Raw genomic sequence first — 24,095 nt, forward strand, 5'->3', positions numbered from 1 at the left:
CGGGGACCTCACGGGGTGTTGGGGTGAGGGGGGCTCTGGGCGCCCCGGGGGGCGGCCGAGGTGATGCGCGGTCCCAGCGGCCGGCGCTCCTCCGCCCGGCTGCGCTGCCGCCGCCGCCGCGGTGCCCCGGGGGGAGGTGGGGACCCGCGGCACGTTCCTGCTCAGGATCCTGCCCCGCGGCGTCCCTGCCGCGAGCTCTGCCAGCCCGCAGTGGCTACTGCAGGCCACGGACAATGCGCAGAGTTTCGTGACGGTCGCGATCCCCCCACGCCACTGCCCAGCTCGGGGTGTCCTCGGCAGCATCCCGGGCGGGAGGGCTCGCTGGAGCCACCGGCTCCCCTCATCCCTGACAGGGGTCTCGTCAGGGAGGTGGGTTCACTCCTGCTGCGGGGCGGTTCCGGTGCTGGGAGGGTGGTCGCTGCTCAGCGATGACTGGGGGCACTGGCACAGGCTGCGTCCGTATCCCGGTGGCGTCCGGGCCACGGGAGATGCTGAGCCCGTGGGGGTCAGCCTGGGACGTCCCGCGTCTCCCTGCCCTCGGCCACCCTGGGACACCCGCACAGGGAGCTTCGGCCTCTCCCAGCTGTGGTGGAGGGAGCTGCTGGGACCTCGGTTCCCCGGGCGGCGGCGGTGGGGCCTAGCTGGGCACCGGGAGCGTTGGCTGGCGGTTGCACGTCCCACGCGTGCACACGCTGCGCTTGTGCTCTGCGCACAGGCGTGTGCTGTGCGGCTGGGGGGTGCGCGTGTGTGTCTGTGCACGCGTGCACAAATGCTTCTGTGCGCGGGTGTGCGCAGATGCGTGCGTGCAGGCCTGCTGCCTGCGCCCCGTGCGCTCACGCACAAGTGCCCGCGCGTGTGGCCGCCTCTGCGTGCGCGCCCAGGGGTGCGAGCGTGGCACGTTGCGCACACGAGGGCACGCGGGCCCCCCGTGCCCGCGCGCGGGCCCCGCGCGTGTGCGCAGCCCCGTGCCGGGTGTGAGCGTGCCGGGCGGCCGGCGCGCGGGACCGGGCGTGTGCAGGGCCGTGGCGGGCGCGCGTGCCCCGCGTGCGCGCGTGTGCAGGATCCAGCCCGGGTTTTCGGAGCGCCCGGGGCCGGCTCCCGGCCGGGGTCTCCGTCCCGAGCGCGCTCGGCGCCGCCGCCGCCCGAGTTGGCGGAGCGGGACGGGACCCGCCGCCCCGCGGCTCCGCCAGTTTTGCCGGGACGCGCCGCCCCCGCGGGGCTCCGGCAACTTTCTCTGGGCGCCCGGGGCGGGCCGGGGAAGTGCGGGGGGCGCCGCGCCGTCCCGCCCCGACCGCCAGGGTCCCCCTGGATGTGCCGCTCCTGGCCCGGACCGAGCCGCAGCTGCAGCCGGGGGAAGGGGGAGCGCAGAGCCGCGGGACCCGCCGCCCCGCCCGGGGCCGCCCGGAGCCGCTCGGAGGTAGGATCCGTCGGGCGAGTCGGGGCGGCGGGCGGGGGCTCGGGACGCCCGCGGGCCCCCGCTCCCCGGAGGAGCCGGGATGGCGCCAGACCCTCCGCCGGGCCGCGCCGGGGCCGTCCCGCTCCCGTCGGCGCCAGGGGGAACCTCGAACGGGGGCTCGCAGCGCGGGGCCCGGCGGGGAGCGGAGCCGGACGGCGCGGGGCGGCGGGGCGGGCAGAGCGCTCCGGCCTCGCCGCGCTCCCCGCACGGCCCCCGCGCTCACACCCGCTCCCACGCCCTCACGCTGCCGCCGCGCTTCGTGCGCCGGGGCGCGGGGGGGGGGGAACTGCTCCGGCCGCGCCGCTGCTCTGCCCGCCCGGGGAAGCCCCCGCAGCCCCAGGAGGGGAGGGCTGGGCCGGAGCGGGGTGCTCCGGGCCCCTGGGCAGGCAGCCCCGGCTCCAGGCGGCTCCGCTGCTGCCCGGACGGGGGGTGTTGGACCGGGAGCAGCGATCGGGTGGAAGTTACTGCCCTGGGCCGAGTGACACAGCAGCTGCAGGACTGTCCCCCCCCCCGGCACTGCTGGTGCAAGCTCCTGGCCATCTTGAGCCCTCTTACCCTGGGCCGGTCGTGGTGTACGCGGGGCTCCGCCGGCCGCCGTGTGGGCTCTGCACCCAGCTGGCTTTGGCAGGGCGCTGAGCTGGCTGGCCCAGCCCCTGCGCCCCACGGCCGGAGCAGACGGCTGGATCCCCACCGACAGTACCCGCCGTTCCCTGGGCAAGGCTCCGAGGGGAGGAGGGTTTGGTGCTGGGACAATGGGTCCCCCTACTCCCCTGACAGCCTGCCAGGCCATGTGGGCAAGCGTCTGGCAGGAGCGAGGCCCAGGGAGATTCTGTGCACCCCAAGGAGCCTCTCACAAACCGTGGCAAAACGCCCGGGTCCCAACGCACCTCGGCTTCCCAGGTCTCATCCCACGGGCCCTGGAGCTGCGCTTCTTCCCTCCCCATGTGAGCTGTAGCTGTGTGTCCCACACCTGGGAAACACACAATCATAGAACAGCGCAAGTTGGATGGGACCTCGAGCGGTCATCTGCTCCAGCCATTTGTGGGAAAGGGAGCCTAGATGAGTTTATCAAACCTCTCTGGTTTTGGGGGAAGGGCAGAGCTGCTTTTTCGAATCACTTGTGGAGCACCTCGAGTCCTTGCGTGTGCCAGTTCTAAGTGTCCGTCAGTCCTCCTGTACGCTTGCACGAGTACTGCTGCTGGCTTTACTACTTGGAGAGCTGGGGCTGGGGGCGGGTGGGTTGGGCGGGGGAGCTCGGCCTTGAGCCTCCCTACAGCCGAAACCAGGCTTGACCTCTCTGGTGGGGGCTCCAGGTGCCTGCTGTGCCCCACTGGATGCTCCCTCTTTGGCCACCTTTCTAAAGCCTCTAGGACCATCGGGTTCAGGTGTTGGCTCTGTGTGGCTCCCTGACTGGCATGACGAGTCTGGGGCCGGTGGTGCAGACTGGCCAAGGTCAGGCATGGCACAGAGGAGCGGGAAGGAACTGGCATTGCCAGCGTGAGAAGCCCTTGAGCAGGGCATTGAGATCTGGCCAGCTGAGCTTGCAGCTGAGCATGAGCTAACTGAGCCTCTGTGGGCACAGGCCACCCTTTGGGGGGTCTGCCCAGAACTGCCTGCAAGGCAACCCGAAACTGCACCAGGCCCGCAGCGAGCCAGGAGGGCAGGAAGGCTAAAGACAGGGGAGGTGTCTCTGGAGAGTTACCCTCTCTGTGTCATGGCGCCACGGGCCAGGCCTTGCAGGCACACGCGAAGTGCAGATGGTCCCTAACCAGAATGGGGGGTACTCAGCATTGCAGTGACAGCCCGAGGGTTGCACCTCTCCTGCGAGGATGGAGAGGCAGGCAGCTCGGTCTGAGTAGGGCTGGACAGCTGTGGCATTTGCAACGCTGTGTTTGGGGTCTGGAAATCTAGTAGATGCCCCAGCCATAGCTAGGGTCCTGTGCCCAGCCCTGGAAGGCGTGTGGGGGCCCAGCAGATGCTGCTGGATACCCAGATACCTGGGATTTTCCCCACCCTGCTCTGTAGGCTGTATGTGGCAAACCAGAGCCAATGGATGCAGCATCCTGAGGGTGGGCATTGGGTTTTGGGGCAGGGGTGGGTTGCAGGGAAGGGAAGAGGAAGCAGCAGGATGAAGTTTCCCCTTCAGAAATTCAGACCTGGGAAAACTTCCCAGTGTGGCTAGGTCTGCCGTGTCCAGCTAAGGCAGAAGCTGCCACCGTGGGAGACGGGGGATGGCAAAGGCACCTACTGTCCCCTACACGCTGTTGGGGGTGTTTGAAGCTGGTTTATTGATGCGCTTCTCTGTGCATAGCGTGAGTTGGGTTGGTCCATGCCCTCCCTTGACCCTTTCCCCAGCACAGTGAAGGTTACTGTTATTCAGCAAGGGTCTTCGGGGGCAAGGGGTTCTGCTGGACGTTGAAACCCTCGAGCAGATCCACACCAAAGCTCCCTGCGCCTGGTAGGACCCCCAAATTCCCCAACTATCAAGGATCCCAGCACCTCTGAGGAGACTGGCGTATCCTGACCTGAGCCCACCAGTGCATCTGCTGGCCCAGCTGCCACTGTGTGCGTGCATGAGCTCCCGGTAATGCCTGCGAGCGGACTTGTGAGGCTCTCTGGGCATCTGCTTGTAGCCAAGTCACTGGTTGCTTGGGGCAGGGGGTCCTCATCTCCCCCGCCTTCCAGGGTCTTTTCTATCAGAAAGACAAGCACAAAATCAGGAGCAGGTTTGGAGCCAAAGGTCGCCAGGCGCCCGTGGCCGCTTTAGCGGGAGGTGGTGGAAGAGACTCAGTACTGCGTTCCCCTCCTGGTGCTGGATCTGGCTGAGCTTCGAGAATCTCCCTGGAGCAGAGAAGTTTCCATCCGGGGGAGTGAGTCAGCGCGGACACCTTGTGACGTGCTGTCGTGTCAGCGCAGCCTGAGGAGAGGCGGGTGTTGGGCTCGGACTTGGAGGGGGATTTACCGCTCGCTGTCCAGAATGCGTGATGGGTGGGCGGGCGGATGGGCTGGAAGACACGAAGGCCCTTCTTCCAGTGCAACTGGGGGATGCCGTTAGTGACATGCCGCAGCTCAGGATTCCAGCTGCAGTGCTGGAGGGGCTGGCCAGCCCGTAGTGCCCGGGGAATACCATTCTCCCCACCATGCTGTACAAGCGCGCACACCCTCGTGCATCCATGCACCTGCGTACGCACGCACCCTCATGTACACGCCTGTGCACGTGTTCACGTGCCCACAGACACACGCACACCTGCACATACCCAGGTGTGACATGGCTTTCATGAAAGGAAATTCGTGGTGTTGTCTGTCCTTCCTTTTACGGGCCACGGGGCCCGTTCTTGTTCACCTGTACTGACATACTAGAAGAGGGGAACCTTGAGTGTCTGGTAGTTGGTCAGAAGGGAGAGCAATCCTCCAAGCCCAGAGTGTCCCCCAGGAGCATGTACGTGCGCGCACACCCATGGACGTGTATACAGAGTGGCCTGTCGCATGTGTGTGTCCATACCTGTATGCACACGTGCACAATTGTCTGCCTGGCTGGTGCCTTGCATCTGTGGTACTGGAGTCTCTCTGGCTGTGTGCCTCAGTTGCTCTAGATATCTTCTCCTGGCGTTTAGCAATCCCAGCAATGTGATGAATAAAAAACCCATCCATTGGATGGGTCCTTGGTGAGATTGAGGGGATTCTTCTACAGAAATCCTCAAAAGAACGCAGCAAGTGTACCCACCCCAATCCTTACGGCCCACCAAAACCCCTCAGAAGCGGCAGAATAACAAGGTGAACAGCTGATAAAATAGCTGCCTCCGAGTGGGAACAAGCAGCAAAAACACAGAGTCGGGTTTCAGCTCTGCAGCGTCCGGGTCTGAGGCGGGAGTGGGGTGGGGGGAATGTTTCCAGATGTGGTGCAACCCCACTGTCAAACTCCTGTCCCTGATCTAGGGGGAGCAAAGCCCTGGCTTTCCTGTGGCAGAGAACACGGCTCTAAGCGATGGGGTTGCTGTGGGTATGGACAGAGCAGGAAAGCAGGCGTCTGTGCCACCCACCTCCACCAGTGGCACATACTCGGGAGAAACAAATGTGTCCCAGCAGGCAAGGGATCGCTGGGGACTTTTGGGAACAGTCTGAGGGCACCACCACCACCTCTGAGCAGATGGAGGGGGTCTCCTGCCTCAAAGGAGGAGCAATTTATGCTAAGTCCCCAAGTGCTCTGCTTCCCTTGCTCCATGCTCAGCATGTCAAGAGACAGGCAGTTCCACAGATTAAAAAGGATTGCTATTGCATATCTAATCCTTTAAAGACTGCTGAAGTCCCTGCCAGGTCCTGCACATCCTCCTGCTCCCATCTTCTGAGGGCTCCTGCAGGATGGAGCTGTTGGGGTGGGAACAGGCTCTGTGTGAAGTACCCGGACTGCAGTGGGGGGACAGATGACACCGCAGCCCACTGCCTGCCGTGTCCTACCTTCCCTCCCTCAGGACAGCAGGATCTTCTGCATTGCCGCCCCTGTTCTGGAGGAGTCCCTCCATGCGCTGGGTCGGGGGTGATGCCTTGATGCCATGGGAAGGAGCTCTGCCTGGCAGGGGCTCCTACAGCCCTGACTCAGAGCTGGGCTTTTATGGGTCCCACATGTTCGGTTTTGCTGTTTCCCTCCAGCACTGGGAAGGAAGGGGGAAGCATAAAAATTCCTTATAGCAGCTGCTGCCATGTGTGCCCCTCCCCTTACCCTCACCCCAAAACCTTGCCCCCACCCAGACTCCAGCCCAATGAAGGTAGGGTTCAGGGAAGTGGCTTTACGCGAGCAATTTGCAGGGCTAGTGTGCGCTGGGGTCCAAAGCAAACAACATTGCAAGCCCTCGACAATTGCCTGCCTGCCCTGGGACCACCTATCAAGCACCACCACTCCTGCCTGGCTTGCCACGGCTTCCTGAGTGGCTCAGCTTGTGGTTGAGGGCTTGCGGTCCCTGCTTTACAGGGGGAACAGGCGCAGGGAGCGTGAAGCTGTGAGCTCCCACCCTGCAGCCCTCCTCCATGGGTTGTCTGTGCCCTGGGATACGCTGGAGACTGGGCAGCCAGGGCTGCTCCCCAGGCTGGTCTGCCTTCCCCTCTTCCCGAAGCACATGTGTGTTAGCACGTGTAAACGTGTCTAGAGGCATGTCAGTGCATGGTTTAGTGGGTGTGGGTGCATGTGGGAGCGAGGGGCTGGGTTGTTTTGCCCCCTGCTGAGATGCGGCGTATGGGTGGTGGTGTAGTGCGGCTTGTGTGAGGCTGTGCTGCTGGAGGGGTGGGTGGGCTGGGGAGGGACCGCTGGTCCTTTCTGGAAGCGGTGCGAGGGGCAGAGAATTTTGGCATGGGTGGGGAATGAGGATGTGTTACGTTTTCAGAAGGTGGCAGCTGGGGCTGCAGAAGGGAGGGAGAACCGCGTGGAGGATGTCCTGAATCCCTCCTGGCATGGATGTCTCTGCCCCTTTCCCTCCACACGTGTAAACTTCCCCTGAAGCTGGTTCTTCTCTGCCTCATCTTTTCCAGGCGAGGGACCACCTTGGAACGAGCTTGGCAGCCCACACCAGCATGAGATCACGACCCTGAATTGTCCCCTTTCAGACCCCCTGAACCTGAAGCAATGTGCTTTGTGGCAGCTGCAGTCCCGGGCAGATTATCTGCCCCATGCAGAGGAGCCTGGGCTCACCCTAAAGGCCTGGCCTAACGGTGGGGTCAGACGCATAGCGAGGCAACAGGGCGGGAGGTCCGCACATCACTTCAGCTGGAGGCAGTGATGAGAAAGCGTGTGGGGCCGGGGGACGCGGCTCCCCAGCGCAGACTGGCCTGGCCCCAACTTGGTCCTGTGGCAGGGAAAAGGGTCCTCTTCCAGGGGGGGAATATCACCATCTTTGCCGCGCTGTCGGTGGCCTTTCCCCACCCCTGGCCGGTGCCCGCTGTGGCGCCTGGGGAGGCCGTGCCGCGTGCGGATGGCTTCGTAGCTGGGGAGGAGCGTGTTGATGCTGTTAGACCCCACCTGCCCCGAGAGGCCGCTGGGATGTGTCCCCTTGATCCTGCACTGTCGCGGGCATGGGGGAGCGCTGGCTCCCTGGCAGCTCTCTCCCAGCCTTGCTCCTTGCACCTACGTGCTGCAGCTCGGCCTGGCCCTCTGCCGCGTTCCTGTTGTGTGTCTGCAGCGCTGCCCTGGCTGCGGCTCCGTCTGAACTGCTGCCCCGGTGTGGGAAGGCAGATCTTAAGCCAGATCAATGTTTTTCCTAAGGGCCTGTAGGGTTAAACCAATTGGGCATGTGGCTGACCTTGGGTCAAGACGGCGGAGGGGGCTGCAGGGGTGTCGGCGAGGCTCTGTGCCTGCGGCGTGCTGAGGGGTTTGCCTGCCCCAGGGCTGGAGCCCCCTCTCCTGAGGGGGAAAAGAGGATGCGCAGCGGTGGCCTTCTGGGGCGTCTCCCCACCCTACCCCTGCTGCACCCCTGGACCCAGCTCTCTGCCTCTTCTCCCTGCTCTGGCCTTCTCTTGCTCCCTCAGCGTGGGTTTTGGGTGATCAGACCTGCAAACAGAGGGCGGCTCCCCCTTAGCTACTGGTGTAGCTCCCAACGTGCACACAGAGACATGCACATTCCCCACATACGGAGACACGCACAAGCACACGTGCAAGCATGCAAGCAAACACATACGTCTGTGAGTGCATACACACAAGCACCCCCCCAAAACATACTTGCACATAAACAGGAATCCCTCTGCACACATGCAAACGCATATGGCCAGACTTGTGCATTCACACACAGACGCTTACAGGAACACAGATGCCCCCACGCATGCACACACAGAGCCCTCCCCCAGGCCCCCCACGCTGGGGGCTGTGCCGGGCGGGTTGATGGATTGTGCCACACACAGCTCAGCGCTGCTGGTCTATCGGCTGGGATCTCGGCCGCACGGGCTAATCCAGCCCTGACATCACATTCTTCCACAGTGGGACTCTGGGGCGGTTAACCCTGCCGGGGCTGGGCCCGGGGCGGGAGATGGCGGGGACAATGCCGAGGCGTAGACAGGGACCCCCACCGCCCTTGTGTGCTGGGCTGGATGGCAGCCACCCTGCTGCCGCACGCTGCACCCGCTGCTGCGGGCCGGCCGGCCCCGGGGCTGTCGGAGCTGGTCGGGAGCGGGGAGCGTTGCTGGTGCGAGGCGGGAGCTGGGGTGGGGGCTGCCCCGTCGCGGGGTGCGGTGGGGTGCAGCCGCCTCCTCCTCTGGCAGCCAGGTCTCCTCAGGGCACGCGGTTCCCCTGGCAGTGGAAACGGCCGCGTCTCCCTCCTTCCCGCCGCCTCTGCCCTGCCACCCGCCACTGTCGGCATCCCGACTGTCCCGCGGCACAACTCGCTACATCTCCTTTCCCTCTCTGCCTTCTGCGCCTTCTCCTCTGTCTCCTCCCCGCCCCCCCGCCCCGTTCCCCAGTGTCCTCAGGAAACTGGAGCCAGATGACAGATTTTAGATGTGTTTGCAGGAAATAAAAGGCAAGGAGCTGGGGGGGAGGGGGATGGCCAGTCCTGACCCCCTCCTGTGCGGTGTTTCGGAGTCTGGAGCCAGCCCCGCTTCGACTGCTCCTGCCGCTGGCTGCGCTCCTTGTTTTCTTGGCAGAGAGGAGGAGGAATGTGTTTCAGTTTGAGTTTCTTGGCAGGAGGAGACCGAGGGAAGATTCGCCTCAATCCCGGCTGCGCCTGGCTCTCAAATTTATGCCCATAGGCTGCGACTTGGGTGGGCCGCGGCGGTGTGCGGCAGGCGGGGGAGGCGAGCGCGGCGGTGGGGGGGCCGCGGGGCCGTTCCCATTGGCTCCCCGCGTCCCCGGCCCCCTCCAGCTCCCCCTGCTCAGGGGGCCCCCAGGGTCCAGGGAGCCCCTGCGGACCCCAGGGGCTGGGGGGAGCATCCTGCAGCTGAGACCTGTGGGCCCCGGGCGCTTTCCGCCTTGCACAGCCACCCCCCCACGCTGGTGCTGAGCAGCGGGAAGGTGCGGGATGGGAGAGGGCCGTGTCACTGCCGTCGTGCCCACCTGGCACCCGCCTGCCCCCAGGCTGCCCCAGCGGGGGGACCCAGCCCGTGCCAGGCTGGGGCTGATCGCCAAACTCCTGCCCTCTGCCTGGGCTGGGGAAGAAGGAGCCGCTGTCATGGCGCAGCGGGACCCTGACCCCCCTGCTGTACCGAGATGGCTGGGGACGGGGGGTGGTGGGGACCAGAGCCCCACTGAGCTGCCCCCAGTCCTGTGTGGTGGACGCGGAGGGGACACCGCCCCAGGCAGGGAGATGGCGCACGAGTCGTGGGGCGGGGGGGTAACGTGCCTTGTGTTAGTGCCTGTGTGTTCCCCACGTGTGCTGTGCTCTGTGTGCCCACGTGTGCTCCATGCATGTTCATGTAACCCTGCGCACATGTGTGTGTTGTGTGCGTGTGTGCTATAGGCATGCACGTGCAACTTTGCGTGTGCTCCATTGGGCACACGTGTTCTCTGGTGTACCGAGCTGTGTGTGCACGCACTGCATGTTACACAGGTGCTGTGCTGTGTGCACGCACGTGGAGATTGCGTGGCGGTCACTCTGCGGGTGTGTGTGCGTGTGCTCTCTGGACGTGTGTGTGCAGGGATAGAGCAGGTGGCGGGCACGGCGGGGGCTGGCACAGCTGCGCACAGCAAGGTGAGCAGGGCTAACAGTCGGCGAGGCAGAGGGGACATCACAAAGGCTGTGGTGAGCTAACCCTTTTCCTGGAAGCGGTAGATGCTCCACAGATGCCCAATCTGCTTGGAACTCGGGGCGAGTCCGCAGCCCCGGTCGGGACGGGGAGCTGTAGGCTGGTGGGAGCCAGCCCGGCCCCGGGCTGAGCCCGTCGTGCTGTGGTGGCTGCGGTCTGGACGGGCACAGCCCCGCTGCCCTGCGGGCTGGGGCGGCCGCGTGGGGTTACTGCGCTGCGTGGTAGCAACCTGCCTGCTCTCGTGTGGAACAAGGAGCGGGTGGGCTGAGGCTGTGGGTCTGGGGCAGCCTGGGGGAGCTCGGGTGATAGTTCTTGGGAGGGGGAGACAGGAGGCTTTGGCTTTGCTGTGCTCCCACCCCCCCCCGTCATCTCCCGGCTGCACGCGCCTCTCCAGATACGTGTGTTCGTGCACCCGTGTGCGTGCGTGCACACACGTGAATAGCTGTGTGCAGGAAGGGCTGGGGAGGGTGCTGTGCTTGACTTTCCAACTAGGCAAACTTTTGTGAGGGACTTGCAAAGCCTTTCTTCGTTCCGTGTTGTGGCTGGGGTGGGGGGCAGCTGGGGGGCTTCTCCTGCAGCTAATCCCCCAATCTTTGCTGCAAGGCCCAGGTCCGGCAGGCAGGTAAGAGGCCCCTCCTCTGCCACTCGTTTCCTACTCATCTCTTCCCCTTGCCTGCCCCCAGCCCCACCACCTTCCCGGGTACCTCCCTCCCCCTTTGCCTGCCCTGCTGCCCCCCCCCCCCATTCTTCCTGGCTGACAGTCTCACAAAGCCCCGAGACAAGCTTTCAAAGGGGCAACTCATGCGGAAGAATTGCTGCCCCCCTCGGCCCCCCGTGCTCCAAACGCAACCCAGCACTTTCCCAGCGGGGTGAGGGGCTCCCACTCCCCCAGATCCCTTGTTTGGGGCGATTCCCTTGGTCTCTCAAAGCGGGAGGCTGAGGGGGCAGGAGACCTTGTTCCCAGCACCACCCACATGTGCCTTTCTCTCCCCCTGTGTTTTTTTCTCCTTCCAGAGCCTCTGTCCTTCATGTAAGCCCTCGGGGTCTCGGGGCCGGACAGTGACCATGGGTGGGGATGGGGCTGGGCGCAGAGGCCAAAGGCACAGCCGCGGTTGGAGATGTGACCGCGGCAGGGCCAGGCAGAGCAGCAGGTGGAAATGAGCCCCAGGAACGGGGCAGGAACCTGCAGGTGGGGATGCGATAGTGGGCTGGGCTGAGCCCTGTGGGCAGGAGTGCAATGTGTGGGTGGGACAGGGCAGGGTTTTGACCTGCAGGCAGGGTGGGGACTCATGGGCAAGACAGGGCTGGGTGGGACCTGCAGATGCTGCAAGGACCCATGAGGAGGGCAGAGCAAGGTGCCAGCTCAGGTCCTTTGAGCAAGAATGGTTCTAACCGTCTGTGCCTTAGTTTCCCCTTTCGGCAGTTAGGGCTCACAGTTTTTACATCTGTGTGCTTGAGTGCAGATGTTCGTGTGGGTGTCTGGGTGCACACGTGTGCGTTTCATTCCTCGTGCAACAGGCACTGCGACGGGCTTGGGACTCTTGCTGGGACGGGACCCTCTTAGTACAGTGCCAAGCACAAGGGCACCTTGTTAAGTCAATATCCGAGGATGCTCATGATGGGCGACCACAGGGTGCCCTGCAGCAGTGTCAGCGCTTGTGCCAAGCTATCAGAGGTGGCCTCGAACTGGGCGAGGGTCTGATTTGTGCTACGCTCCTTGTGCTTGGAATGTGTGAACTCCCCCGTGCTGCTGCCACAGGGGGCCTGGGGGCCTGCCAGGGCCGGGGGCATGGGGACAGACACGCTTGTTTGGAGGGGGTGGCGGGCGGCCTCTGTGTTTGGCATGGTGGCTGTGGTGACACAGAACTGCCAGGGCTTGTACCTCCCGCCCTCACCCAGCCCACCAGCGGCACGCAGTTTTCCGCATGGTTATGTCTCTGCAGGGTCAGCAAAGGGAGGAGAGGGATGTGGGGGGCTGGCCCCGCAGACATCTCCCCTTGCACCTGCCCCTTCTCCCTTCCAGGTACATACGGGCCTGTGCCCAGGGCGCGAACGGCCCCCAGCTCCAGGGAGAAGGCGGGAGCCCTTAGGGCAGGGGTAGCCACCCTGAGAGAAGGGGAGCCCCAGGACGTGTACGTGTGGGAGGGGGCAATGGAAAATGCCGGGGGCCGCCAAAGCTTTTGGGTATGCGGAGATGCTGACCGGTGGTCGCTGCCGAGTCCGGTGCCCTCCAGCCCAGTTCCTCTGCCCTGTTCGTTCGTGCCCCAAAATGGGGGGGGGGCCGACAGGGCTTCCCCCTGCATCACCTGCCCTTCCCCGGGCAGTGCCCCCGGGCCTTCCCTTTGCCGCGGGCCGAGGGCAGGGGTGGGTGCCGGGGGCCGAAGCGGCGGCGCGGCGGGTCGTGCCCCCGGGCGGGTGCGGGGCGGGGGCCGGGGGCGCCTCCGCGCCCGGGGGCTGCGGCTGTGCTGGGGCGCCCCCTGGCGGCCGCGGGAGGGCGCGGGGACGGCGGGCGGCGACCCCGGCCCACCCTTGTCCTCCTCAGGCCCCGACCGGCTCCAGCCCCTCGGCGAGGACCAGATGTGCTCCTGAGCCCGGCCAGGCCCCGCCGCGACATGTTCAACCCTGTCAGCGCCCCGGCCGCCGGCTACGCCGAGCACTGCTGCCTGCGCCCGCCCCACGGACCGGCCCCAGCTGCCCCGGGGCCACAAGGTCGGTCGTAGCCCACCTCGCCCTGAGCGGTGCCTGCAAGGGGCACCCGACTTCAGGCTCAGTCTTTGGGTTCAGGGGTGCTCTGGGGGTTTCCTCTCCCCCTCGGGCCACCCACCCTGATACGTCTTTGCGTCTTTTTCCTCCCCTCTGCCAGGACTTGATTTCCCCTTATGCCAGCAGTCAAACCTCATGAGCAGTCCCCGCGGTTATGGGTTGGTGCCAGGAGCCGAGCACCCAGGCAGTGGTGATGGTAAGTCTCCGGTCTTGGGAGGGCATGGGGCAGGTAGGGGTTTAGGCACCTCCTGGGGGTTGTGCTGTGTCAGGAGCGCAGGTGTGTGTGCCGAGGGGGACAGGCAGTGCTGGGGACGGTGACGCCTGTCGTGACGGAGGAGACTGCTGGGGCTTCGGGTGTCTTTCCTGGAACAGTGGTGCCTGTGTGAACAGGAGGATTCGCCTTGGCTGTGGCCAAGGGGATCAGACACTTTTCTTGGGATGATATCAGCTGTTGCAGGGAGTACGCATGTGTCAAGGGGTTCAGGTACCTCCTAGGAACATTGATGGCTGTGGTAGGGAGGGGAGGACACTTGAGCTTTGCCATAGTCCAAAGCCAGCAACAGGGAGAGGAGCGGCTGGAGAGCAGCCCTCCAGAAAGGGACTTGGGGGGGCTTGTTGGCAGCAGGCTCACTTGGAGCCAGCAGTGGGCCTTGGCAGCCAAGGGGGCAAACCGCATCCTGGGGTGCATCAAACATGGCACAACCAGCCGGTCAAAAGGGGTGACTATCCCGCTGTACTCAGCGTTGGTGCGGCCTCACCTCGATACCATGTGCAATTCTGGGCCCCGCCATTGGAGAAGGATGCGAATGTCTGTGAATGCATCCAGAGTAAGGCAACAAAGCTGGTGGAAGGGCTGGGAGGAATGTCCTGTGAGGAGCAGCTAAGGACTTTGGGTACGTCTAGTTTGGAGAAAAGGAGGCTGAGGGGTGACCCCATTGCTCTCTGCAGCTTTCTGAGGAGGGGAAGTGGAGAGGAAGGTGCTGAGCTCTTCTCCCTGGTATGCGGTGATAGGATGTGTGGGAATGGTTCAAGGCTGTGCCAGGGGAGGTTTAGGCTGGACATTAGGAAGCGTTTCTTTAGTGAGAGGATGGCCAAACACTGCAACAGGCTTCCTAGAGAAGTGGTCGATGCCCCAAGCCTGTCGGTGTTTAAGAGGCATTTGGACAATGACCTTAATACCATGCTTGAAGTTTTGGTCAGCCCGAGTTGGTCAGACAGTTGGACTAGGTGATCATTGTAGGTCACTTCCAACTGAAATTATTCTACTCTACTCTACTCTATTCTATTCTGTTCTAAATCAGAAGCTAGCTGGCACACTCAGGGTACTCCTCCAGGCTCCAAAGCACCAGGCTTGTGTCCTTGGGGGTTTCTTCAGCCTCCTAGGACCCATGCTGAGAGGAGTGCCCCCCACTCTCTGCTGCCATCCCAGGCTCACGGTTCTCAACGCCCCGTGGTGCAGGCAAACTGGGCAAGAAGCGGGCCCTGTCCATCTCACCCCTGTCAGACTCTAGCATTGACCTGCAGACGGTAATCCGCACCTCACCCAACTCCCTCGTTGCATTCATCAACTCCCGCTGCGCCTCTGCCGGTGGCTCCTATGGCCACCTCTCCATCAGCACCATCAGGTGGGCACCAGACTTCAGCCCCACTGGCATGCATGCAGCTTGTCAGTCCGGGAGCCTGAATTCCCAACTTGGGGAGTGCCTGGGGTGAGGGCTAGGGAAGGCGGGAGCAGAGTGGGACGGTGGGTTAGGGAAGGAGTGGCTGGGAGTTCAGACACCTGGAATCCTTGGCTCAGAAGACCTACATTTCTGTCCTCTGATGGTGTCATCTGCTCATCCTTCTTGCTCTTTGCAGTCCATCGGTGGGGTACCAGAGTCCACCGCGTCAGCAGAAGGGCCAAGGCCACCTGTACAGCCACACCCCCCCACCACCACCATGTAGTTCCCACGAACACCCGTCCACCCGCCCGGGGCTCCTGCACCATGCCCCAGCTCGTGGGACCCTCAAACACTGCCAGGTAAGGGGGCCTTGCACCCATAGAAGCGGTGCATCCCATATAAGCAGTGGTCCAGTAGGCATCTCCGTGCTGACTGCGTTCCACTTACCCCCTGCACTGGTAGCAGCTAAAGTTGGAGTGGAGCCTGAGCAGCCCTCTGACTGTCAGATACCCAGAGGAGAGATCCGAATGTGACATCTCCAGTCCAGCTTCCACAGGCACCCAGGTACGCTCCAGGCCTTGAGATGCCCCCCACTTCCCCAGGGCTGTATGCTCCTCCCTGGAACAACTCCCAGTAACAGAGAGCACCGTGGGTCGGTTGTACCTGGGAGTGCTCATCTGGCTGTGCTCCCCCAGGACCCCTTGCTGGGGATGCTCGATGTTCGTGAAGATCTGGAGAAGGAAGATGGGAAGCCTGAGTCTGAGACTGTGTATGAAACCAATTGCTACTGGGACGGCTGTGCCAAGGAGTTCGATACGCAGGAGCAGCTGGTGCATGTGAGTTAGGTCCCGTCTGGGTACTCCCAGTCCCAGAACCTGCCCTCAGGCTGCTGGCTGACATCCCCCTGTGTCAACCCACGACTCCTACTCTAAGCCTGTCCTACACTGGCCCCCTGCTCTGCCCCCACCGAGAACTCACCACACAGGTGCAGAATGTTGGAAGTTGCCCCTAGGAAGGGAGGGACACGCATCCTCCACTTTGTGTAGACAAGTTCTTCGTGACCTTTCCATACCATGTCCCTACGGGGAACATCCAGTCTGGCCTCCCTCACCACTGGGGCAGCTCTCCTGAACCACTGGTGCATCCAGACTTCCTCCTTTGCTCTGTGTCTCCCTCCAGACGCTCAAAGTCTCCTGTATCCCCTTGACCACCCCTCAGACTGCCTTCATCCCTATGTCTTCTCTTGGTCCTCCCAGAATAGTCCCCAGCCATCTCCTGTATTCCCTGCCTCCTTTAGACACCATCTGACCACTCTGTTTTCCCCTAATTTCTGGTGTCTCCACCCGCTATTCCAGTCCCACTGTGTCCATTTTTCCCATGATATTCCCTTAAGACACCTGTGTCTCCCTGACCCTTGGCGCCTTCCCCAGTGCCACTAGTGGTGCCCCTCTCTCCTCAGCACATCAACAATGAGCATATCCATGGGGAGAAGAAGGAGTTTGTGTGCCACTGGGCAGCGTGTTCCCGGGAGCAGAGGCCATTCAAGGCTCAGTACATGTTGGTGGTCCACATGCGACGTCACACAGGCGAGAAACCTCACAAATGCACGGTGAGCTGGCACGAGCCTTTGCAAAACCTCGGCCAAGCTGTGGTGCCTGGCACCGGGCAGAGCTCGGGGCAGGGTGCGAGCTGGCCTGCCGGGGATATGGCCTTGAGAGAGACGTGGGGAAAATGAGGTGGGACAGACAGGGGCGTCAGGTAGCGCACGATGGAGTGGGGTTCAGGCGGGGCAGGCCAGAGCCCGTGTGATCCGTGGCACGGCAGAGATGCACATGAGGTAAAGACTTAGGGAGCGGGCTGGCTGCAGCATGGCCATGTGGCCAGTGCACAGTGAGGTGGCCAGTGCACAGTGACGCAGGCCAGAAGGATGAAGGCCGGCGCAGTGGTGTGAGCACAGGCACCTGAAGGAGGGCAGGCGTGTTGTGCATTGGCTGGGAGGTGTGATACGTGTCCGTGGCAGTTGTGCCATGGGTGTGTAGTGTGGGGGTGATGTGGTACGGGGTCTGTTGAAGGTGTGTGGCATGTTTCACCCTGCTTGCCTGCGCAGTTCGAGGGCTGTAACAAGGCCTACTCACGCCTGGAGAACCTCAAGACGCATCTACGCTCACACACGGGTGAAAAACCCTACGTGTGTGAACACGAGGGTTGCAACAAGGCCTTCTCCAATGCTTCTGACCGGGCCAAGCATCAAAACCGTACCCACTCCAATGAGGTACAGTCCTGTCTGGGGCTCTTTGCACCCCTTTGGGCTCCCCGTATGCCTCCTAATTAGTCCCGTACTCTGTAAACTCCCTGCATCCCTGTTTTTGGTTTTGTTTTTTTTTCCCCTGTGTGCCCCAATTCCCTCCTTGCCTGCTCTAATAAAGTATGTCCCCCTGTTCCCTTCCTCAGTCACCTGCGTTCCCACCAGGGTCCCTTCACCCCCTGCCCCACGCCTGTGAAGCACCATCCTTGATTCCTCTTCTGGCTCCCCGTGGCCTCCTCCAGGGCCCTGCTGTAGCGTCTCATGTGCCCCCTCCAAGGGGACTCAGCTTCTCTGATCCCTTCCCACCCTCGGTTCCCTCAGTTCACGGGCCGACTCGAGAGGGAAGGGAGGGGGATTTATTTCATGCCCAGCTGGTACTTTGTTGGGGGGGGTCTCTGGTCGGAGCTAGCACCCTCCCTCCACCGTGCCTACCTTTTTTTGGTCAACAGAAGCCCTACGTGTGCAAGATTCCAGGCTGCACCAAGCGCTACACAGACCCCAGTTCCCTGCGCAAACATGTGAAGACGGTGCATGGTCCCGATGCCCATGTCACCAAGAAGCACCGAGGGGATGTCGTGCCAGGCCGTGCACTTCCCACCCCCAGTGGGCCCCCGGACATGAAGCAGGAGAAAGACACAAATGGCCCCACGGAGGCCAGGAAGGACGATGGCAAACTCTTGGTGCCTGACTTGGCCTTGGTAAGGAGCCGGGGGTGCGATGACGGAGGGAGGCTGGGCCAGACCTGTCGGAGGAGTCAGTTTGCGTGGTGGGGGAGTCATCTCCACATCTGGCAGGGTGTGGGCTCACAGGTTGCATTAAGCGTGCAGTGGATATCTGACCCCCTTTTCCTTGGTTAATGTTTTGGGTGCCACCTAGAAGCCGCAGCCCAGCCCAGGCGGGCAGTCCTCCTGCAGCAGCGACCACTCCCCGCTCGGCAGCACCACTAACAATGACAGTGGGGTGGAGATGGCGGGCAACGCGGGTGGGAGCTACGAGGATCTGTCCACACTGGAGGATGTGGTGCCCGGTGAGCCCATGGGTACCTCAGGGCTCATGGCCCTCCACAAGCTAGAAAATCTTCGGATTGACAAACTGAAGCAGATGAGGAAGCCATCAGCTACCAACAGCCTGAATTTGCCAGCCATCCCTGGAGCCGGTGAGACTGTGGTTCCTTCCCACCCGAATGCGGGGCCAGTCCCATGGGCACTGTGTCAAGAGAGGTCTGGTTTGCAGCCAGAGAGGTTTCCCCATCTTCCTTTCACTAGCGGTGGACCCCCATGTCTGGGCTGTGCCCCATCTTGGGACTTGATGACCTTAATGGTCTTTTCCAACCTAAATGATTCTAAATTATCTTCTGCCCCCTCTTTGTTGCCACCAGTTGAATCTGCTGCTTGTCCTACCAGGCACTAACCACAGAAGAGGCCACATCCTGGTACTGGAGGTGCTGCCTTGTTCCTCCTTTGACCGCTGGTGCCATGCTGTTGTGTCCCAAGTGCCCTGGCGTAACCCCTCCTTTTCTTTCCTCAGGCCTGCCTGGGGAGGTGCCCGGCGTCTCCGTGCCACCACCGGCTGCCTCGCACCGGCGCGTTGCAGAGCTGTCAGCAGCAGAGATGGGCATGCCGCTGAACGAGCGCCGGAGCAGCGCCACCAGTACCGTAAGCTCAGCCTACACGGTGAGCCGGCGCTCGTCCCTGGTGTCCCCGTACCTGGCTGGGCCATGTCTGGGTGGCGAGGCAGGGGCACTGCCCGGCGGGGCAGGCCTGGCAGACGGCTATGACCCCATCTCTCCGGACGCGTCACGACGCTCCAGCGATGCCAGCCACTGCGGGGGGCTGCCGGGTGTGGGCAGCCTTACCCTGGCCCAGCGCTACCGCCTCAAGGCCAAATACGCTGCAGCCACAGGTGGCCCCCCTCCAACCCCGCTGCCCAGCAGGGAGCGGGTGGGCATGGGTGGCCCCAGCAGCTTACCTGGGGACCACCTTGGGCCAGCTGAACCCTGCTACCTTGCAAACGGTTTGCTGCGAAGGCACAGTTCCAATGACTACCCTGGCTACGCAGGCAGTGTTCCCCCTCACCTGGTGCCTCGGAATGGTGTGCGGCGGGCCAGCGACCCTGCCCGGACCACGGCCAACCCTCATGCTGTGCCCAAGGTGCATCGTTTTAAGAGCATGGGTAACGTGAATGTGCCAGGAGTGGGCAGAACTGCTCTGCAGCCCTTGGGTGGTTCTGATGCCAACCTTCAGCGCCATGTCTTCTCCCCACGCCCACCCAGCATCAGTGAAAACGTCTTCCTGGAGAGCGTGAGCATAGAGGGCCCTGGCCCAGGCACAGACTCTGGCTTGCTAGAGATGGAACAGTACTTGAACTACCCTGAGGAAAGCTTCCCATGCCAGGGGACAGGTGTGGAGCTCCAGTGCGAAGGCCTCTATGGCAGCACTCACCGGACCACGGGGGGTATGCAGCTGAACCCAGGAGGGCACGGGGACATGGAGGAGGGGTTGCTGCAGTCCGAATTCTCCCTGCCTCAGTGCCAGATGAACCAGCACTTCACAAGTATGCATGCCGGCAACAGGACCATGCCAGCTACTTGGGATGAACCTCTCCAAGGCAATCTGGAAATGAGTTCTGGGCAGCCAAGTGTCAGTGCCTCTGCTGCTGCCATGTCTGGGCCACACTGTCACCATCAAAGTACTGAGTACCCACTACCCAGTTCTTGTGGGCAGCAACCCAAACTTGTGAGCGCGTGCCAGAACAGTGGATTTTCTGGGAGGCACCGGCTTAACCGACTACAGATCAAATCTGAGCAGCGTTACCCAGCACCTGCCCCAGCACTTGCTCCCTGCCAGAACACTAAGCTTGCTGGGCCCGTGCAGCCTCCTGCATCATTTGGCCAAGCCGTGAATGTAGGGCCTGGTGGTTACCAGGCTGAGGAACAGGCGCCTGTCGGTTACGTGGGCATGTTGAGCCCGGGGGGTAGAAGAGCCCAGACCCCCACCACGCAGACCAAAGAAGTGATGGTCCGTAGCTACGTGCAGGCCCAGCAGGCTCTGATGTGGGGAGACCAGCTAGCATCCAAAGGAGGGGAGGCCGGCATGGGGCCGGGCAGTGAGCCTGGGCAGTGCCAAGCCATGCAAGCACCACTGTACCTCAGCCCCAAGTACTCTGGTTACCAGGCCAAACCCGATCACCTGCAGGGTCTGGCAGAGACCCCACACCTCCTAAATGCCCCATGCTTCAACCCAGAGATGGTGCCACACCCTCCTGGTGGCCCTAAGCCACCTGGTCACCAAAACAGTCTGAACTATGCGGGCAACCTGCCTCCGCCAAGTCATTCCTATGAGGGGGTGGAAGCCAGCTCCCGGCGTGTACTTCGCTTGCCCCCTGCCCGCCCCACACCTGAGGGGCTCGGTAACGCCCTGCTGTATTACCCAGGCCAGGGCACACATCTACAGGTGGGCAAAGGTGGGCAGAAGCTGCTGGGCCAAACGGCAGCCAGCTGTGGGGGTCCCGGGCATTATGGTGGGAGCTTGGAAGGACTCAAAGGCAGTTCATATTACTACCCAGATTCAGGGGAGCGGGTGGCCAACAGCCTGGACTCCCTGGACCTGGAGAATACGCACCTTGACTTTGCTGCCATTGTGGAAGATGCAGAGACGGCTGCACTGCCTGGGCCCCCGAGCCCGGCGGGGGGCCTCCTCCTGCCTGCGTCTGGTGGTGCCAACATGGCTGTGGGCGACATGAGCTCCATGTTGAGCACTCTGGCAGGGGAGAGCCATTTCCTCAACTCCCTGTGCTAACTAGGGGGTACCGGCCATCAGGTGGGCATGTCTGCAACCCGGGGGGGGTGTGTGTGTGCAGACCACCTTTGGGCAGAAGCTGAAATCCCTTCTCACAGGCAGTTTTATGCCTGGGGCAGGGGCAGGAAGGGGGGTAAGGCAGGAGAAACACCCGTGGAGTCTCCCTTACTCCACTTTGTCAGTGTCGGGCTCTTTCAGGGAAGGAACGTTGCTGGGTCCCAGACCCAGACGCAACCCTGATCAGGCACTTCAGGTCACCCCTTGCGGGGGGAACTTGTTTTACTGAGCCCTTTTATTCTGGTGCCTGGAACCTTTCCCTGCCTCCCCCAGCCCGATGGACAAGGTGGCCCTGCGCAGTCTTAGTGTCGAAACCAAAGAGTTCCACGCTCCCCAACCCCGTGGGCAGGCCCCATCCCTATGTTCCCACTGTTCTCGTGTCATCCACCGCCCCCTGAAATCCTAGTCTTTGTCATGACTGTAATCACTCCTTGCTTGGCGAGTCCCCGCCGCCGCGGTCGGTCAGAAAGGGGAGGCAGTTCACCACAGGGATGGTGTCGGGGGGCTCGGGGTGCTTGGCACTGCCTGTGTCGCTCTGTACATAGTGTGCATATGTGTATGTCTCTCCTGTGGGCGTTATCCCAGCCTTTCTTTTATTTGACAGAAACAGCAGTGCCTCTCCTCCCCATTAAACCTGTTCTCAGGGGAGAGCGAGCTGTGTGCTTTTTTATCCCTACAGATGGGCTCCAAGCTGGACCCCTGTGCGGTGTACGGCCCTCCCTGCCCGCTCCCTCTTGCCCTCATCTGGGACCAAGACCCACTTATGCCCCGTAGAAACACTCCCCCCCCGCCACCTTTGGACTGGGGACCAGCCCTAGCACGGGAACCACGCGCTGATTCCAGCTGCAGGGGTTGGGGGGGGGAAAGGGCAGAGCTGCCCCGTGCTGCAGGCACGGCAGCGCTGAACAGAAGCAGCAGCAGCAGCAGAGCGAGAGCCATGTACACTTGGAGGCTTAGTCTCAAGGGACGGCTCAGTGCCTCTAGGACTGTGCCTGGATCTGAGACTTTTCCTTCAGACCATCTTGGCTCCTCTGGGGGCTACTCTCAGCTCTTCCTTAGGCATTGGGGTGCCTCCTTGGCACCTCTAGGGCTGCCCTGAGGGCTGGGGGCTCTTTGTAGGGTCTCCAGGACTGTCTAGGTGTGTTTGGGGCTGCTCTGGGGCTTTTCTGGGGTCTGTGGGTAGCCTTTTGATGGCTCTGAGGTGCTACGTGTTCCCCAGTGTTCTTTCTGAGGGGTGCGTTGCTGCTTCTGCAGCGTGGCAGGGCTTCCCCAGACCCCTAAGGGCACACTCAGTGTCTCAGGGTAGCACTGGTCATTTAAAATCTATAAATTGGGTGGTTTAGGCCATCCTGGTGTCTCTGGGGATGCTCCAGGGATCTTTCCAGGCTGTTAGCATATTGCTGGGGCTGTTCTCCAGGTCTCCGAGTAGACGTCTTTGTGCTGCTTGAGCTGCTGCTGGTGTGCCGGGGCATTCCCAGTTATTCCAAGGCTCCTGCAGATTCTCTGGGCTTTTCTAGAACCTCCGAGTCACGCTCAAGAGCATCCCTCCTGGTCCCTGGGCCTGTTCTCAGCCCAACTCGGGTCCTTTCAGGGTCTGAAGGTGTCTGGCCTGAGTCTTGGCGGGGAGGGGGGGCTCTCTGCGACTTCCCAGGTGCTGCGGGGTCTCTGTGGCCGTGGTGGGTGCCCGGGGGCTGCGGGCTCCGGGACGTTCCCCACGGCGGGTGCGTCCTCAGGGCGCCGAGGCCCGACCTGCGCTGCGGGGCTGCGCGCCAGGCCCGCGGGGGGCGTTGAGGGTCCCCCGGCCCCGCTCCCGTTCCGCCCCCCCCCCCGGCTCCGTTTTCCGGGGGGTCACGCGGGTCTCCGCGCTCCCTCCCGCGCCTGCGCCGGGACCCGCCGTTTCCATGGCGACGGCGCGGCGGCACGGAGCGAGGCGAGGGCGCTGCGCGCGCGGCGCTCGCAAGCGCGCGGGGGGAAGTCCCGCCCCCTCCGCGCGCCGCCGCCACCCGCCCCGGCCCGTTCTCCGCAGCGCCCGCTCGGACGCGGGTACGGGTCGGGTCTGCAGCCGGGCAGCTCCCCGGGGGCTCTGCCGGCGCTGACTGGGGTAAAGCCCTGAAGAAGCGGAGAAAAGCCGCCTCCGACACCCGGGGCGGAGCCGGGCGCGGCCGTTCGGGGCGCCGGGTGCCCGTGGTGGGAGAGGCGGTGTGACTTGGCTGTGCCGGCGGGGACGGGGGTGCCGTTGCGCCCGGGTTTGGGGGGTCTGCTGGGGGCAGAGGCAGGACTCGGGTATTGGCAGCGATAAGCGCCCCTTTTCCTTCTCGGGATGGGGATAAGAGAACTGTCCCTGTGTGCTCTAAGCCTGTTGTTCTTGGGAAGGGATTAAATGCGGGATTCTCTGGGCTGGAACTGTAATCGCAAAAGGAAGATGGCGAAAGAGAAGGAAATTTCCTAAGAAAAGCTGAGTTTGCGGTCATGGTCTAATGCGTGTCGATGGAGGTGTCCAGGCACACGGGAAAAAGCGTGTGGGATGGAGGGAGCGGGGGGAAGGTGGTGTGTTCCCAGCCAGATCTCTTCCTAGTGGTGCCCTGTTTTTCCTTCCTGCTATTACAGCTCTTATGGTTGCAAGGCACAAACACAGTCTGGGTGGAGAATGGCTGGAGAGCAGCCCTGAGGAGGAGGACCTGGGGGTGCTGGTGGGCGAGAAGCTCAACAGGAGCCAGCAATGTGTGCTGGCAGCCCAGAGACCACCCCCATCCTGGGCTGCATCACAAGAAGTGTGGCCAGCAGGGCGAGGGAGGGGATTCTGCCCCTCTCCTCTCCTCTGGTGACACCCCACCTGGAGTACTGCGTCCAGCTTTGGAGTCCCCAACGTAAGAAGGACATGGACCTGTTCGAATAGATCCAGCGGAGGCCACAGAGATGACCAGAGGGCTGGAGCCCCTCTGCTGTGGGGACAGGCTGAGAGAGCTGGGGGGGTTCAGCCTGGAGAAGAGAAGGCTCCGGGGAGACCTTCCAGCCCCTTCCAGTCCCTCAAGGGGCTCCAGGAAAGCTGGGGAGGGACTCTGGAGCAGGGAGGGGAGCCACGGGACGAGGAGGAAGGGTTTTACACTGGAAGAGGGAGGTTTAGGTGAGGTATTGGGAAGAAATTGTTTGCTGTGAGGGGGGTGAGCCCCTGGCCCAGGTTGCCCAGAGAAGCTGTGGCTGCCCCATCACCACCTGTGTCCCCCCCGGCACATTCGTAGCCGCTTCCCGCGCTCGCTGCTGCCGCCCGGCGACCCAGAGCCGGTTCTGCAGCCCGGCCCGAGAGAGCGGAGGCCCGAGGGCGAGCCGCCACCGCTGGT

At 62.9% G+C, this 24,095-nt stretch overlaps 1 protein-coding gene across 2 annotated transcripts; it reads left to right on the top strand.

Moving 5' to 3' along the window:
* Nucleotides 1-1,287: 1,287 nt before the first annotated feature.
* Nucleotides 1,288-21,405, top strand: GLI1 (GLI family zinc finger 1). Of its 2 annotated transcripts, none has more exons than XM_074565131.1 (12): nucleotides 1,288-1,417; nucleotides 12,717-12,883; nucleotides 13,038-13,133; nucleotides 14,367-14,562; nucleotides 14,795-14,957; nucleotides 15,061-15,162; nucleotides 15,294-15,434; nucleotides 16,058-16,207; nucleotides 16,706-16,870; nucleotides 17,353-17,601; nucleotides 17,780-18,059; nucleotides 18,431-21,405. In XM_074565131.1, the coding sequence occupies exons 2-12, from the start codon at nucleotides 12,787-12,789 to the stop codon at nucleotides 20,698-20,700; spliced, it is 3,909 nt and encodes a 1,302-aa protein (XP_074421232.1). In that variant the 5' UTR covers nucleotides 1,288-1,417; nucleotides 12,717-12,786; the 3' UTR covers nucleotides 20,701-21,405. The 2 variants fall into 2 exon arrangements, with proteins under 2 accessions (XP_074421232.1, XP_074421234.1); XM_074565133.1 differs by having other exon boundaries at nucleotides 15,064-15,162.
* The last annotated feature ends 2,690 nt before the right edge of the window (nucleotides 21,406-24,095 follow it).

This window comes from Larus michahellis, chromosome 22, assembly GCF_964199755.1.
Source record: "Larus michahellis chromosome 22, bLarMic1.1, whole genome shotgun sequence".
Taxonomy (NCBI): Eukaryota; Metazoa; Chordata; class Aves; order Charadriiformes; family Laridae; genus Larus; species Larus michahellis.

Excerpts from the sequence above, each read along its gene's own strand:
- GLI1 (XM_074565131.1), top strand. The coding sequence starts at position 12,787 with ATGTTCAACCCTGTCAGCGCCCCGGCCGCCGGCTACGCCGAGCACTGC. Across the intron at positions 13,134-14,366 it reads GCACCCAGGCAGTGGTGATG|GCTCACGGTTCTCAACGCCC; the intron begins GTAAGTCTCCGG and ends CTGCCATCCCAG. Across the intron at positions 15,163-15,293 it reads CAGCTTCCACAGGCACCCAG|GACCCCTTGCTGGGGATGCT; the intron begins GTACGCTCCAGG and ends GTGCTCCCCCAG.